The sequence below is a fragment of the Oikopleura dioica genome, chromosome XSR (genome assembly GCF_907165135.1).
Source record: "Oikopleura dioica chromosome XSR, OKI2018_I68_1.0, whole genome shotgun sequence".
NCBI classification, from domain to species: domain Eukaryota; kingdom Metazoa; phylum Chordata; class Appendicularia; order Copelata; family Oikopleuridae; genus Oikopleura; species Oikopleura dioica.
In genome coordinates, this window is record NC_137294.1 from 12561223 (window position 1) to 12577419 (window position 16197).

The 16197-nt window shown below is 41.0% G+C and overlaps 6 protein-coding genes across 7 annotated transcripts; all 6 read right to left on the minus strand.

Moving 5' to 3' along the window:
• Positions 1 to 773: 773 nt before the first annotated feature.
• On the minus strand, positions 774 to 1885 carry LOC145707034 (ATP-dependent Clp protease proteolytic subunit-like). Its single transcript, XM_081784508.1, has 4 exons — positions 1618 to 1885; positions 1238 to 1549; positions 969 to 1101; positions 774 to 925 (listed from the first exon to the last, which is right to left on the minus strand). Exons 1-4 carry the CDS (start codon positions 1858 to 1860, stop codon positions 852 to 854), a joined length of 762 nt encoding a protein of 253 aa, XP_081640634.1. The 5' UTR covers positions 1861 to 1885; the 3' UTR covers positions 774 to 851.
• A 258-nt stretch (positions 1886 to 2143) lies between these two features.
• LOC145707515 (uncharacterized) lies at positions 2144 to 3790 on the minus strand. The gene is made up of 3 exons (XM_081785053.1): positions 3187 to 3790; positions 2816 to 3113; positions 2144 to 2689 (listed from the first exon to the last, which is right to left on the minus strand). The coding sequence occupies exons 1-3, from the start codon at positions 3783 to 3785 to the stop codon at positions 2540 to 2542; spliced, it is 1047 nt and encodes a 348-aa protein (XP_081641179.1). The 5' UTR covers positions 3786 to 3790; the 3' UTR covers positions 2144 to 2539.
• A 34-nt stretch (positions 3791 to 3824) lies between these two features.
• LOC145709973 (uncharacterized) lies at positions 3825 to 4467 on the minus strand. Its single transcript, XM_081787662.1, has 3 exons — positions 4349 to 4467; positions 4076 to 4263; positions 3825 to 4029 (listed from the first exon to the last, which is right to left on the minus strand). Exons 1-3 carry the CDS (start codon positions 4443 to 4445, stop codon positions 3928 to 3930), a joined length of 387 nt encoding a protein of 128 aa, XP_081643788.1. The 5' UTR covers positions 4446 to 4467; the 3' UTR covers positions 3825 to 3927.
• A 13-nt stretch (positions 4468 to 4480) lies between these two features.
• Positions 4481 to 5332, minus strand: LOC145709970 (uncharacterized). Its single transcript, XM_081787659.1, has 6 exons — positions 5236 to 5332; positions 5083 to 5189; positions 4927 to 5038; positions 4800 to 4882; positions 4674 to 4755; positions 4481 to 4629 (listed from the first exon to the last, which is right to left on the minus strand). The coding sequence occupies exons 1-6, from the start codon at positions 5329 to 5331 to the stop codon at positions 4588 to 4590; spliced, it is 522 nt and encodes a 173-aa protein (XP_081643785.1). The 5' UTR covers position 5332; the 3' UTR covers positions 4481 to 4587.
• Positions 5333 to 5978: 646 nt separating this feature from the next.
• On the minus strand, positions 5979 to 8293 carry LOC145709417 (nicotinamide phosphoribosyltransferase-like). Its single transcript, XM_081787098.1, has 8 exons — positions 8252 to 8293; positions 7730 to 7975; positions 7491 to 7641; positions 7070 to 7311; positions 6786 to 7024; positions 6524 to 6743; positions 6302 to 6482; positions 5979 to 6253 (listed from the first exon to the last, which is right to left on the minus strand). Exons 1-8 carry the CDS (start codon positions 8291 to 8293, stop codon positions 5979 to 5981), a joined length of 1596 nt encoding a protein of 531 aa, XP_081643224.1.
• A 193-nt stretch (positions 8294 to 8486) lies between these two features.
• On the minus strand, positions 8487 to 15305 carry LOC145710581 (protein-lysine N-trimethyltransferase SMYD5-like). 2 transcript variants are annotated; one of them, XM_081788351.1, is made up of 6 exons: positions 15074 to 15305; positions 14887 to 15029; positions 14405 to 14592; positions 13820 to 14046; positions 8868 to 8987; positions 8487 to 8695 (listed from the first exon to the last, which is right to left on the minus strand). In XM_081788351.1, the coding sequence occupies exons 1-6, from the start codon at positions 15151 to 15153 to the stop codon at positions 8635 to 8637; spliced, it is 819 nt and encodes a 272-aa protein (XP_081644477.1). In that variant the 5' UTR covers positions 15154 to 15305; the 3' UTR covers positions 8487 to 8634. The 2 variants fall into 2 exon arrangements, 1 of the variants encoding a protein (XP_081644477.1); XR_014135055.1 differs by lacking the exons at positions 8487 to 8695; positions 8868 to 8987 and adding exons at positions 9341 to 10385; positions 10470 to 10846.
• Positions 15306 to 16197: the final 892 nt, after the last annotated feature.

Sequence of the window (16197 nt, forward strand, 5' to 3'; positions counted from 1 at the left end):
ACTACTCATTTTTTAACAGGCTACATGTTAAAAAATGTGGCCGTTTCTGCTGACTAATTTCAATAAAATTTAACATAGCGACGCCCTTATTCATTAATTAACCAATAAATAACTGTTTAAACTTTATTTTTGTAAAGAAAAATAAGGGTGTCACCATGCTAATTCTGAAGCATAGAGAAAGTGGACCTTCCTTCGGATTTTTAGTTTTAAAATAGCATAGGGATGTCCTTATTTTTACCAAAAATCTATTGATACGAGGTTAACCTCTATACCTGTGAAGAAAAATAAGGGTGTCAGTAAATAAGTAGCGATTAGCAACGCAATCCTGGAACAACATGGCCACCCCAGGAGCCCATAGTAACGGACAGTTAAAATTTCAATCAATAATTTTCTCTCTCTGATCGAAGAACAAAATTTTGATCCTTTTTCTGCAAAAAAATATGCAAGAGAGCCAGTTTTCTTGCTCTGGCAGCGCGATTCTTGAATAATTACGATCCCGGTGAAATTTTAACTTGCAATAGGAAAATAGAGGAAATCAAACATTCTCTATTTGAATATTGGAGTTTTCGATCATCGGCGCTAGGGCCTTTCTCTTTCTCAAACAATCGCGTTTTAATGTTATGCCAGCCAAATGAGATCATCTGAGAGAGAAAGAAAAAGAGTTGGCGCGAAAGAACAATGATCCATGCTTTGCTAAAAAATGACCTTATCCGGCCCTGCTCGCCTTTTATTTTAGCTAACAATTTTTGAAGACAACGAAGAGAACTTTTTGAATCTTGAAAAGTGGCTAGTAATATTTTCAGAAAAAAAACGAAAAGAGAGAATGAAGACAGCTTTGAATTTGCTTAAATTTATTCTTCCTCGAGGAATTCTGGTCTGGGCTTGGGAACGGTCATTTCTGGGATTTTGTCGATAATGCCAAAGTCTAAAAAAGAAGAGTTTTTTCTTGAGTGGACGAAGGAACTGACCGAGGGCTTCCTGGGCTGTCATGAAATTATCTCTTTCCATGGCATTGAAAAACTCTTCATATGTTTTTCCCTTCGCGTTGTGGGTTACATAGGTCTGTGTCAGGGTCTTCTTCGTTCTGTCGATATTTTTTGCCTAAAAGAAAATCATTGGCATTCGATAAAGATCGCTAAGATGTTCCCTAAATTGTAGGGAAACCCTCAGAGTAGATGCCTAAATTGTCGAAATTTCTACTGATTTTTCCTAAAAAATCACAAAAGAGTCGACTTACAGCAATAAGAATATCAGTAGCTTGTCCTTGCGCGCCACCAAGCGGCTGATGAATCATAATCTGTGCGTTTGGCAGTGCATATCGGCAACCCGGCGAGCCAGCTGTCAAAAGCAGGGATCCCATGGAAGCGGCGTTGCCCAAACACCAAGTTTCCACTGGACAAGGAATTAGTTGCATACAATCGTAAATCGCCATTCCGGCCGTAACTACTCCGCCCGGCGAATTAATGTACATTTTAATGGGCTGGTCGGGCTTGTCTGAGGCCAAGAATAAAAGCTGGGCGACGACGGCGGCTGCCAACTGGTCGTGAACCTTTTCCGAATTCAAAATAAAATTAGTTGTTTTTTGAATAAAGAAAAGTTTCATCTCAAGTTTTGAACGCGCTCCTGACCAAAAACGCAAATAATTCTGTCTTTCAGTAGTCGCGAGTAAATATCATAAGTTCTTTCGCCGCCCATTTCTTGTTCAATCACCAGAGGAACGCCAAATGCTCTTTCTTGTGTTTTGATCGCTTGAGAGTTTGACTGAGAAAGAATTGAGCGGAAGAGACTGCTCTGGGCACGATTTGAAGCTCGCTGCAATTTTGCTGAAATTCTGCTATTTGCTGCTCTCACGAAACGCATTTTCTGAAGTGATTCGTAAAGTTAACGGAGTGGCCTTCGTAAAATGACATATAAGGGCTCGATAAGGGAGTGATACCCTTATTCAATCTTGCGGAAACATTCAAAAGAGTCAGATTAAGCTCTGGTGAAAGCCAAAAACTTGAAGTTAGAGTGTTGATACCCTTAATATTTTAAATTTTTAGGCCAGAGGAACAAGATCAGGGTTTTAGCCTTACTTTGGGAAGATAAAATAAGGGTGTCTCAATGCTTATTCACAAAATAAAAAGCTGTGGAAACAGCAAGGTCGAATACATATGAGTTTATTCTATAAGTTGGCAGTGAGAAGTCGAAGTAGGTAAATGATTTGGCATTCTTAAGGGCTTCCCTCCGCTTTTTCGAGAGGAGGGATGGATGTACAGTGAGGGTTGGAAATAGAAAGCCCCGGTAAAGGCAAGAAGTCTGAGGAAAATAGCAAGAACAAGGAAAGCAAAGACGATCATTTCCAAATTACTCAGACAGGTTTTATTAATCGAATTTGGCAGATTGTAAAACGATCCGAATCCATCTGGCGAGGTTCTTAAACAGTATCTCCCCGCGTTTAAAATAGTAATGTCTTTATTCTCCAGTTTCGAGTAAATACCAAGTTGATAGTCGAGCATTTCGTAGCAGAGAATAAAAGTGGCTGAGATTTCCAAAATGCTCAAAAATTGATTGAACTTTTGATAGAATCGGAAGCGTTCTGACGCGTTTTTAACTCATGGCGATTTTGCACTGCCTTGAGAAATTGGAGTGCTTTGGAGAGGAATGAACAGAGGTAAAAGAAAACTTGCGGCATGGTGATGACGGAGACCTGAACCTGGGCTCGACAACCTGTGTAGAGAACCTGAGTCAGGGTTGCTTCATTTTTCGGTCGAAGCGGCTTTTAATTAAAGCTCAGCCTGACTCATTTTTGATACACAGGTTGCCGAGCCCAGACCTGGAAAATATTTAAAAAGAAGTAGAAACAGACGAGGATAGGAAGCTCGACAAAAGCGATGAAGAAAACCAGCGCGATTTCGCTGACGACGTCGAAAATGTGAAGAGGTCTGGAGCTCAAGGAGGAGAACTTGAAGAATGGCTTGTAAAACGTCGCGATTCGCAAATGACAAATCGGCAGGACGATCATCTGCAAGAGTCCGAAAATCATCAGGACGAGGAAAATTAGTTGGTGGCGAAGGGTGACGTCGAAAATGATGTTTCTGTTTTTCGCAAAGTCGATCCAAACCAACAGCATGCTAAAATGAGATGTCAGTCGGTTGATAGATACATCTGGCTGTATTAGAAATTCTAGTTTGCTTGTCTTTTCACCTGAGAGTCATTCCTAGCGGCCGAAAGTAGTTATTGACGAAACACGTGATTTTCTGCTTCGTCCCTCTTGAAAAGCGACCTCTTCTCTTCCTCTTCTCGTCGGGCCAGAGTTCTGAAGGGATCATCCATAAAGCCACGATCCCTGCCAACCAAGATAGTCCGCCAACACCGGCGACGACGTAGATCGCCAGCTCAGGGCGCAACTGAATCTGCGGATCTTCCCATTTCGGCGCAAAAAAGGTTGAATTCAAGCCGAACTCGCGCCGAAATTCGAATTCAATCGTTGCACCCCCTTTTTCATCCAACTCTTTCTTGATTTCTTCCTTTCCGACGATGCTGAAGTCGACGATAGTTTTCGGCAATAATGTGTATCGACGAACATCGTAGACGAAGATTCGGGAAATGTCCTCATCACGATCGAGGGCTGAAGAAATCGCAGAAGGGAAGTTGCAAAGATTTTCTGTCAAATTGCCCCAGAAGATGACAGAAAAACTGATGGTGCTGAGATTCCTGTAGTCTGGAATCTCCTCCGATTCCAGAATTGAAGCACTAGAATCCACGATGATGCAGAAAAAAGGGAGAAAAAAGCATCGAAGCATCAATTTTTCTGAAAACATCTATCTTACATTTCCAGAAAATTTAAAATTCGTGAAGGCAGTATGCTGTACTGTAAGACTCTAGAAACAGATGTGTGGATCATTAAAAAATGGCGAATAAAGATCAAAGAAAAAATCATTCTTTTCAATCGTCGTCGTTGAAAATGGGCGTTGGAAGGACGAATTGAGGTGTTCCGTTTTCCGCAGTTTCCGCCTCTCCCGTCATTGTTTCGGTTTTGTCCTCTTCCTTGATTTTTTGAATTTAAAATCATGAATTTGATTGTTGCAGTTACCTCGTTTTTGTAGCTCCAGACTTGGCGGCAAAGAGGGCACACTTTCTCTTGACGATTTTCTTCCTGTGAGGTGAGCCACTTGTTGATGCAGTGCAGGTGGAAGGGATGCTTGCACCCGCCCCGGATTACTGGACAATCGTCGCCTGGGAATTTGCAGATTCCAGTGTTGCACGTCGCTTCGAAATCGACTCTTTTATGGGTTAGATGTTTGATAAGGGTTTCAGGTGAAAGAAAAGCATAAAAACCAACAACGAGATGCAAAATTGACCCATGCTCGACAAACTGCGCACTTTTGGTCGCCATGCTCGCCCACATCCCACTTCCACTTGGCCGTTGTCTTCCACTCCTTGATCTTTATTTTCAAAGGCATTCTAGCGCCGCAAAAGTTGATAAATAGTCGGGAAATATGGAATTATCATTGTGAAGAAGTGTGAGAGCGTGGCAATGCAAGGATAGACAGTGAAGCTAGATAGGTAATTTGTGAAATATAGTGAACTGTGACAGAATAATGATTACATGATGGAGCATTTTTTTCGATCGTCTTGATGGACTTCCTAAAAGAAAAAATTATTGTGAAATCTCACTGAAATATTTTTACCATGTTGTCCTCGCTTCTCTCATCATCATCATCATCTTCATCTACTCGGCTTTGTGGGATCGGCGAGGGGGTGCGATTGACTCTGAAAACACTTTTGAAGGGAAGAAAACGAGGCTAGCTGCTTACCTGGCCTCAACGTCTTTTATATGCTGAGTGTAGATCAACAATTCCTCCTCCAGAGCGTCGTTTATGTCCTTGGCTCGCTCGACCTAAAAATTAATGTTATTAATTTGAAATCAGACGAAGTACTTACTTCTTGCTCGATCTTGCTGACGTCAAGAAGAGCATACTGAAGGCTCATGGTTTTCTGATGAGCCTCCTCGATCTGGGCATCTTTGATTCGCATCTCAGTCTCGAATGTCTCCCTAAAGTGAAATATAAATCGGAGAAAAGAGGAAAAAATTCTTACTTGAGTGACTGTATCTCATGGTTGTGTTTTAACCTTTCAGCCCACAGTTGGCTTCGCAACTTGTCGGCGTCCGATTCCGCCTCAACCAGTTGAGCATTCAAGCTCATCTAAAAAGAAAGTTTTGATTCAAATCAAAGCAGTGGCGATTCTTACAATTTGAGCATCATCGTTATTATTCTGCGCGTCATCCTCTCGAGCGAGGAGGGCGCGAGGAGCGGCAACTTCACGGGATAACGCGCCCTGCATCATGAACCTGAAATATGAGATCATTTTTATGAGGAATTTTGATTAAAGAACTTCGAATTCACAATTAATTAAGTTTTGTTTTTGCGTTTTTGAGACTTTCTTTTTTGAGAACTTGGTTACTTAAAGTTTTGAGAGGTGTTTTCAATGAATCTTGAAACTTGGAGGAAAGAAGTTGAGTCGAAGAAAGAAGGTTGAAATCTCCCTTCGCCAAGGCAGAGTAAATATTCAATGACGATTCGAGGATAGCGTATTCACTTCACATATCCGACGACTTGATTAAATTCACAAGAATAAATAAACAAATTAAAAACTGAAAGACAACGATTGAAATTATTTAGGTTTTTTTATTTATTTGACACGCGACTTTGAATCAACTGTGCGTGGCAATGCAAGGATAGATAGGGTAGCTAGAGAAGGTAAATCATGAAATATACAGGTTTTGCATTTTTTCTTTCATTTTTGATCATTGCTGGCAGAAATTTAGGTAGGACTTTTTGAATAAAAACGAAGATCTTCATTTTTTCCATTATTTTCAGTAGTCGAAAGTGCATCGCACTCTTTCTCTGATGCTGTCTGTTCAAAGGATTTACTTTGCTGTAATTTGAGATTATCTAGTATTGGGCAACACAAGTGAAAACCTGAGTCAGGGTTCAGAGCATTCTCAGGACCCTGACTAAGGTTTTTACAAAGGCTTCGAGCCCCTCTTTGAAGAAATTGCGTCGTAAATCCGTTCCTAGAGTGTAATCAACCAGAAGCTTTCCATCTTGGAAAACGGGCTGAAGAACGTCTTTGGCTTCAATGTCCCCATTCATGTGTTGCGCATGTTGGATCGTTTCGAAGTCGAGTTTCTCGTCTCCATTCTTTACCAGCGCCATCTTCCCTCTTTTCGACTTCTTCACTTTGTCCGTGATTGGGTCTTTGTAGACTAAATGGCTGTTGCTTTTTCTGTCTCAAGCTATAGTAGTTGATTTACCTTCGATGCCCTTTCCATCGACGACGGCAAAGCTGCATTTGAAGGCGAACTTTTGCGTGTCTCGATTGTGTTTCTGAAGAAGCGAGCCGCCGCAGCCAAGGACGATGTTTTCAGCTGACCATCCGTTTTCTTTCAAGTGCTCGAAGATGTGCGCAACTGATTCCAGATTAATTCCGTCTCCCTAGCAAACTATTTTCGTATTTTTCGACTGAGCGTGTCTACCTGTAAGATTCGGATGAAATTGGGAAGCACTTTGAATCCCATCGCGTTTTTCTTCGTTCCGAACTTTTCTTCAAAGATTTCAAGTAGTTGGAGAACAACTGTGGCCGGGTCGCCCGAGTCGGGACGGACCACTAGTCTGCCGCCGTTTTCGCCGCGCTTGATGATGTCTTCTTTGAGTTGCTCACCCCAGATCGTCCGGCAGGCGTGGTAGATGTCATAACTAATAAACTGGTCACTGTTGACGGTTTCTCTCGTTTGTTACCTATCAGAAACGACGGAAACTATTCCGTCCTGAAAGACAGTGAGCATGTTCTGAAACGCCTGTCTTTCGTTGTTCGGTCCCCAAACTGTCGTCGTCGAGTGTTCAGAAGCAGGGACGGAAAAGCCGGCACACTTACTGTGGTAGTACTTTCGCGCAGTCGTCAAGCCAGCTATCGTGTCCGTCCCTTTGAAATTGACCAGATGAGCGCAGGCGCCCAGTCCAGCGCTTTCGATTGAACTCTAGAAAAACTCATTAAAAGGCCTCTTTTTTGTTCTTATTCTTACAGTGCCGCGGAAGCCAAAGTCGTGAAGCTGGAAATCCAGATCGCTGAAGTTTCCTGAAGTCGCCTTGAGCGCCTGGTGAATTACTTTCTTCATTTCGTGGCTGTAGCTGGCCACGGTCGATGGATACCAGCACTGGAGCAGGATCGTTTCTAAGTAACCGACCAGCCAGTAGCATTCTGGATCCGTATTTTCAACCGTGAAGAGTACATTCTTCACTGGAACGGTTGTTCCTTCTGGTACAGCTTTTTTGGGGTTAATTTTTTTTAAGAGTTTCGAGGTCACGTGACCTTTCGCTAAGGTGGGTTATTTCAGTGACCCCAAATGATACTTGATAAACTACATGACCTTAGAAAGGTCGTGTGACCTCTGAAATGACCTCAAAAAAGTAACCAAGTCCCTTTGATAGTAATCGGAAGTCTACCTTCATGTTTTTCTAAAATGTATCTCCAGCCAGCCTCGTTAAACGGAACAGAGCCCAAGTGTGCGGAGAGAACTTCTTTTGCTGATTTGAGGATGAGCACGAGAATTTGACGGAAATTGAAACCAAAGCTCACACAATACATGTCTTGAGTCTTGGGGGGTTATTAAGGGTTCCCAGGCGAGCGCCTGATCTTAGTTCTGTAAAGGGGGAAACCGTGGATGACCGTGATATATCGGAACCTTCATCACTTCCTGAATCTTTTCCTCAGTGACCTGGACGCCAGTCAGGTACTTTTTCAAGATGTATTGGAGGCCGAAGAAAATGACGTTCTTGAACTTGCCACCGCGCGATTCAAAGTACGAATAGCAGTACGACGTTTTTGGAGGGTACTGTTTACTGTGCTCTTCTACTTGTACCAGTACTGAATTAAGGAGGTCCACATCGTGATAGTTGAGATCTTGTCCGAGAGTAAACACAATGACACCCTTATTTTTTTGCTTTTCAAAGTAACATTTAGACTAATATGTGCAATGTACTGTCGGAATTTATTTTGAGCAAAAATAAGGGTGTCACTTTGTTAAGTCTAAAGAAAAAATTATCATTGTCGACTAGATCTAACATTGTGACATCCTTATTTTCGTTGATCTTTTTTTCTCGAAAAGCCAAAAAATATAGGTGTCACTATGTTGAGACTATGAGAACAATAACCCGGAAACCCTAAGAGTAAGAAATAGAGCACATTCCTGAAGATGGTGGGAGACCTTGTAGGAGTCTGTTAGCAAGATAATATTGTGGTCGGACATTTTTCGGAGCGTGGAATGATCTCTTCTTTGATTTTGTTCTTCTGCCGATCTCTTTCTGCAGTCTTAAAAAATCGCCCTTGAATGAAAAGGAAAAAGAAATTGAAAGATGATTACGTCAGATTCATTCAGTCATTTCGTCAGGCACTGCCTGCGTGACTAAATTCCAATAAAATTCTAGCTTTTCTTCACCAGCAATTCAATTACTTGTAACATTTCCTTCTGTTTATTCAGTGACGCTTTTTGCTCAATTGAAAATTGAAATCATTAATTCATGAATTGAAAATTAATGACTTGCACGAGTGAGTTGAGTATTTTTGAACTTTGAAGACAACGAGGAGAATCTACGAAAACGACTCTTCTTCATAAACAGTCTCTTCTTCCGAACCTTCTTCTTCTTCAGACCTGCAAAAAAAGAGTGTGAAAAATTAGGGAAATTTTTTGAGTTGGTGTACTTTTATTGCCCGATCAAATAAATACCCAGACCACACCCCATAAACAATGCTTTCTTTCTGATGTAAGATTATCTCGACAAACATAAGCTATAAGAATCGAGTCTCAAAATAGAAGTACTTACGTTTCATCGTCTGAATTCTGGCCCTTGCACATTTCGCAGCCGCAGTGAAACAAATAATTCACCGATAACTGCTCTTGCCTTGTCTTTTTCGATCTGTTTAGCGTGTGTCCGTCCAAATAGCTACATAAACAAGAATTATTACGAATAGGCACTAAGGGCTTAGGCAAAGTAGTCATCGTGAAAACCAAACGTTACTAGAGTTAACAGAGTGACACCCTTATCTTTACCAGATCCGCAAAGATTTTGAAGTCTGAAATCATGGCTACCCCCTTAAATTCTAAATACGAGCAAGATAAAGGTTCAAAGACTCCTTTGCTAAGAAAGATAAGGGTGTCACAATGTTAACTCTAAGAGAAAAATCTATGTAAAAACAAAGCTTCACGAAAACTACTATAAATGTATCCATGCCCAAAAGCGAATTAGAGACGTTCATTTTGAAATCCTCGTTTTGCAAAAAATCATAAAAGGAAAAGTATGCGCATGAGAAAAATTTATTTTCTTTAAAAAAGCTAATAACAATGAGCTCAGAAAAAACGGCTGGTTGGTTGTTTTTTTGTTTGAACAGGTCACCTAATAAAGTTAGAAGCAGTTTTGCAGATTTCAAACAGAATATTGATCATTTTTATTTGATCTTTCTTTTTATATACTTTTCTCATAAGATTTTTATTTATTTGTTTATATATAAATTTGAATAAAATATTGTTTGATAGAACGTTGTTTGTTTTGAATGTTTCACCTTGAAAACGAAGCAGCTTTTGAGTAAAATTAACATAACTTTTTAAATTTCTTTTTATCCTATTTTTTTATCTGACACCTATTTTTAGTCTTGGTAACTTTGAGATACTTTTTTAGTTGATTTTTTCACCTTTTTTGAAAAATTCTGGTTTTTTGAAAGAAACGCGGCTACTTTTTGATTTTGACACGGTTTGACTTTGAATTTTGAATTGTTCTGAAGAAGGTAGGAGAGGAAAAATTATTAAGTAGGTGTCAGTTACCCTCCGACTTGGCGGAGGACTTGCCAGAAGACTCTGTGTATTTTGGAAAGGGTTCGTAGTTGAGCACGCGGATGCGCTTCTTCTTCCGCTTTTCCGGCTTGTCCGGCTTGTAGCGCAAGCTCTTGTAGATTTCTGTTAACAGATAGCCACAAATTAACTTAGCTTCAACCCTATGGAAATATTCTAGCATAGGCCCTAGTCTTGGCAGCCTGTAAAGAAAAGCCAAAGGTTCGTCAATTTCGATATTAGTGTGTTAACAGTAGTTTGACTTCTGTAACTGCCCTGAGGCAGTTTCAAAGCCACCAGGCTCGTTTCTTTTTATCCTAACTTGCAATTTCTCGTTTCAGGGTCAGACGAGGGTGGAAAGAATGTAGGGCTACCGTTTCCTGCTGGATTGAGTGAGATCAGACCGTAAAAGGCGATGAAGCAGACGACCGAGTTGACGAGCTTGAGCCCGTTTTCTTTCGCGTGGTAGTCGTTGCTGCGGGATTGAATGTAGACGTTTACCACCGACAATGAGAGGCTGAAAGGCACATTACTTTCATCGCTCTTTCAAGATTCACTTTTTCTATCCATAGTTCTAGAGCTCATCTTTTAGTTTACTTGCCTGATTGTGAGCGCCCAATCCATGAACCAGCTGAGTCTGGCCGCGTCCCGGTAGAATCTCTCTGCGCATCGCTGCAGGAGTCCCTCGGGTTGAATGTCCCTGCACCTGGCGTGGCTGCTTCTGCCCATTCTCTTCGTTGATTGCAGCGCTTTTGCTTTGGTCAGACGCGGCGCAGATAGCTCAGTTCGGACAGACGGGGACAATCACACGACCGGTCGGGGCGGGAATTGGCTGGTCGGCTCCTTCTCTCTCGAATTGCTCCTCGCTGCGTCTGGCTGCTCTTCTAGCGAACCTTGAACTGAGTCTGTCTGCCCCGGGCAAACACGTCTTCCAGTAGCGCACTGCTCGAATTAACTGAGGGGCCAGGGGTCCGATCTCTAGAAGAAAATCAATCCCAAATCAAAACATTCCCCATTCTAGAGCAGCTAACTCTTCTCTAACTCCGAATTCTCTCAAATGCGAGAGTAAATAGTAGCGAAAAAAAAAGAATATGCAAAATAAATAATGAATTTCTACATTGATGCAGCGCCACTTCCAGATAGAGCAAAGAGAGTCCTTCTAAAATGCAGCTCGGACATCCGAATCGACGAGCATTTAGAAAGACATCATCCCTCAGAGTTCGAAATTTGGTAGAAAATCCGTGCTCCCGCTCCCTCCCTGCTCCCTCACCCTGAAAAAGGGAGCTCCCTCGTAAAAACCCGTGCTCCTGCTCCCTCCCTGCTCCCAAAAAAGGGAGCTCCCTTTGGGAGCTCCCAATTTTGCTCCCTTTTTTCAAATTTCAAAAATTTTCGAAAATTTTTCATTTTATTAAGTAAACTCTAAGTAGCAACACCATCGTTGTATGGTTATTATAAAGCGATGATAAAGAAAGTATAAATAGGCATAATGGCAAATAGGCGAATTTCGTGAATGACTTCAATGTTTTCTTACTAGGGTCGGCACCGACCACCATTTTCCCAGGTCGGGTTGGTCGGTCTCCCAAAAATTTGGCGAAATCCGTGGTCGTTTTGGTTGGTCGGGTCGCCTTACTTTTTGGTCGGTTTTTGGTCGGTCGGTGGTCGGTTTTTGGTCGGGTCGGGTCGGTTTTTATCCGAAAGAAATAATGATCCGCTGTTAGTTTTCACTTAAATTATACTCGATGGGTGAAGGAAATGAATAGGTTTCCGACCGAAACCGACCAACCCGACCGTCAACCGTTCAATATCCGACCAAGACCGACCAAAAACCGACCATCGACCGACCATACCCGACCACCGACCAAACAAAGAACAAAAATCACAGGTTGAGTTGGTCGATACCCAAATCAACCCGACCAAACCCGACCAGGTCGGGTTTTGGTCGGTGGTCGGTGCCGACCCTAGTTTTCTTATTAAAATTATATAACAAAATCTAGGTCAATTTTAGGCTATTTATTTATATCAAATTTCAGAAGAGACACTTCAAAATAAATCGAATCAAAAAAAGTCTCTTCTAATAAAAATCTTAGCAAACACGGTATACATATTAATAATAATGCTTATAATCTGAGAAAAATACATTTTGTTGAAATTATTAAAATCAAACTAGATGTTATTTTGGCTATATATTTATATGAAATTTTAAAAGAGACGTTTATAAATATATCTAGTCAAAAAAACGTCTCTTCTAAGAAAAATACTATAAAGTTAGCGTTTCTTATTTTCGGTGCCCAGATTAGATTCTAGACTAAAAATTGTTGATTTTCAAAAAATTTTTGAAATTGGGAGCAAATTGGGAGCTCCCAATTTACTCCCAGCCCTGAAAACCTGTGCTCCTGCTCCCTCCGTGCTCCCAAAAAAGGGAGCTCCCTTTGGGAGCTCCCAATTTTACTCCCATAGATTTCGAACTCTGTCATCCCTTTCCCCGGGAGGGAGCAGCTTCAATTATGCATTCTCTTTGACAAGAATGAACAACTAAGAGCGAAAGCAACCGGTTGTACTAGCAACTTTAGGGGTTGCAAATGTCATTCAGTAGGTAGACTTTACTCTTAGTTAGGATCGTGACACCCTTATTTTCTACTAACATTTTTACCATCGAAAATTGATAAGAGGATTTGAACCTTATTTTGACGAGATGAAATAAGGGTGTCACTATTTTAAATCCAAAAGAAAAGTCGCCTAAAGGAAAGAAACCTTAATTCATCTTATCAAAGTAAAGGCTAAATCCTTTTATCTAGTTTCGATGATAAAAGCAAGAGTAAAAATAAGGGTCTTACATAATTTGTTAACTCTTGGATAAAATACTGTGTAAATATGGACGAGAATGGAGTTTGACGTCATCTACAACTTATGGCAAGTAGGCCGATTTTAAAAAGAAATGAAACTCACCGGAGAAAGACTTTGAAAGAGCGGAGAGTAAGAGGTGAATTCAACCGTTTTTACGAAAAAACGCTCGGAGCAGTAAACACCAGACGTCTTGATCGATATATAGATGGTTGCGCCCGTCTCGTCAAATGTCCGAAAAATTCTCTTGAAGCTGAATTTGTGCTCTCTGATTTTTTCAGCTGCGGAATCAGAAAGAGGAGACCCAACGCCCCACTTCTCCAAGATTAGCACAACAACAGAGCTTTGCCAAATCGAAAAATCAGAATAACGCAACTCAGAAGAAAGTACCGAGCTTTCCAGAAAAGGTTCTTTATATAGAAAAGTACCTTTCTATATAATTTTCTTCAATAAAAAAGTGTAGTTCCAAGTTGCGCGGCGCCGCGCTGCTATTTCCCTTATATGAGAAAATATTGAATACGACCGACCCACGAGGTAGAAAGTAAACGAACCATTTCGACAAGGTGAAAATTATGCCTGACAGAGTAATATCTCGCCTTTATTCTTCTCGGTTATATATCGCTCTGACGCGGACTAGCCATCAGAGATTGATACTTTTTCATCCCTTTCTTTTGTTTCAGAAATAAATTTCAAATATAGTTTCATCAAAGAGCATTGAATCAAATTGTATATAAAACTTTGGATTCAACAACTAAATAGACATTTCCGTGACTGTTAATTTCCGCAATGTGCTGATTTCCCACGCTGCCGGAAATCGACATTCCCGGAAAACAGCATTGCTGGAAATCAGGATTGAGGCAACAGAACTGACGGATAAATAGAGAAATAGAATGAGGTCAATAAAAATAATTTTAAGATAGAATTTCAGATGAAAAAAGGTTTCATGGGTCGAACCAAAAGCGGGGTCCATGCTTTTCTGAGCCACTTCTGTATTTAGACTATTTTGACATATTTTGATGCAAAACAAGGATTTCAAGAACGACCCAAAATCGCTGTCGCTTATTTTTTTTATTCCAACTTGGCATTTTGAATTTGCGAAAACGAACCAACCTAATACAAACTTCTTCGCCCTTTTCAATGTCCCTCGTTGCGACAACAGAGAGTTTGTGATTGTCGTGCAGGAATTTGATTTCAGCGTTTGGCTCGCAATCGTGGTTCAGCATTGCTTGCTTCGAGTACAGTCCCACACCCTCGTTGTCCATGAATTCGATGCCGCAGCTTTCCTCGCACACGTCGTACAGTTCATCCACGAAGGCGTCATCGTCATGTGCTTGTATCTGAAGAGAAGTGTAAATACACACCCATTTGCATGTGACACAGTCTTTAGACGCATCATATGATCGAGAGGTAACTCCAAGAAACTTTAGACAAGTCATTAATAAAATTTGGGTGGCCCAGGTTCAGCAACCTGTGTAGAAGCCTGAGTCAGGGTCCTCAAAGAGCTTCAATCTGCAGCTTTTTTCAAAAGGAAGCCGCGACGCCAAAATTAGCACCTCAATCGATCTTTTTTGACTCCTCAGGACCCTGACTCAGGCTTCTTGATAGGTAGCCGAGCGCTGAGAGTGCCACTTAATTTCAAGAGAAAAACAGTTGTTGACCTCTACCCCTGAATCCGACTCTTCCTTCTGAACTCACCCATCTGATAATGGCAGAGGTGCCAAGCCCCTGCTGGTTCCGCCCGCAGAGGAGAAATGCCCATCTCACTTCTTCTTCCGTCAGTCCTTCGAAAATCTTCGCCAGCCCTGTCGTCAGCAAACTTATCGTCGTTTCAAACTTTCCGTCCAACATCTTGTGAACAATCTGGTCTTCTTTCGGCGAAGCAACTTGAGTTTCGAGATCAGTGGCAAATTCAAATAGTATGCTTTCAACAAACCTGTATAAATAGAAATATGAATTTTATATAGCATTGACTCGAAATATCAAGTGCTCTTGTTAATCAACTTTTCTAGTGAAAATAGGGTTAGGTTAGAGGTAAAGTTAGTCTTAGAATTAATAATATTTTGTTGACAACATGGAGGACTAAGGCCCTTAGTCTAATGGTGTCTAAAGGTACATTTTCAATGCTAGAAAAGTGGGTTAAAACAGCGCTATCTATATTTTCATAACTCACTACTTACCAAATGTTTCAAATTTCTCGGCCATGGAAGGATCCAAGTAGCGCATGGCTAAGATCTTCATGACAATCATGACGCTTGACTCTTCCGGGGAAAATTCATGTCTCTCCACAAATCCTCTACTTCTTCTACTGCCTCCCAGTTCGCTAAAGAACTTAAGTTTTGTAAAGGAAGATGAAGGGGTTCTTACGAAGCAATAAGCGCATGTAATCGTAATCTGCTTTCTTGAGACATGTTTCCGAACAGTATAACACTCCTGTTTTCGGGCATGCGACCGGACTGGGCTTTTCGTATTCGTTCGTCGTCCAGCTGTTCTCAGGAAGAGAGATGATCTGTCCTTGCGTTAGCCTGGCAATGCACTGGTCCGGCTCTTCAAGCGGATACATACAGTGGAAACAGCAACTGTAGCCGAGTTTACGGCCCCAACTTTCCAATTGGCTAGTCATCAATATTTAGGCTTACCGCGGTGTTTTCTATTTCGCAGGTTCTTTTGAAAAATCTCCCCATACTTTCAGAACATATGCATCAAGACAAGCCTTGAAAAACTGCACTTGCAGAATTTTCGATATGAGTCATCTTACCTCTTTTTTGGGGAATTTTTAGCGAGAAAAAAGCACTAGTTTTATTAGAAGCGGCTTTTGAGTGCGTGCTAGATGGATTTTGATAATTTGATGCCTACCATGTGAAAGATAAGCGCAAGATGCATCGATACATATGAAATTTATTATTGCGGAGTGCTTCCTTCATATGATTCTAGAGCTCCAAAGTTGACGCAAGCAGCCAGATACGAAAATCCAATATTATCAACTTCTGATATAAGCATGCTATGATGATGTTTTATAGCTCAAATTGAAGCTTATTAATTACTGAACAAAATGGGGTGGTATTTTTGACCAGCCGGTTGTGCTTCCGGTTCGTCGCGGTTCTTGCCCGGAAATAGGTTAAAATGTAGGAATATGTATATCAAATGAATTCATTTTCAACAGCGAATCTTTTACATATTCAGAAGTTCAACCGCCTGGTTATTCTTGCGGTTCATGGTGGTTCATGGTGGTTCAAGCGCAGAAATGAACAAAATAGCAGCAATATGTATATCAAATTGAAACTTGTAATAAGTTCATTCATAAAATCATTGAATAAGCCCGAACCAACCGGTGACTCTCGCGGTAAATAGCGGTTCCAGACGGTTCAAGCCGGTTGAAGCTAAAAACATGCTCAAAGTGGTTCAATATGGTTATCAAATGAATTCATTTACAATAGCGAGTCTTTCTAACACGTTATGAAATTCAACCGCCTGGTTATTCTTGCGGTTCA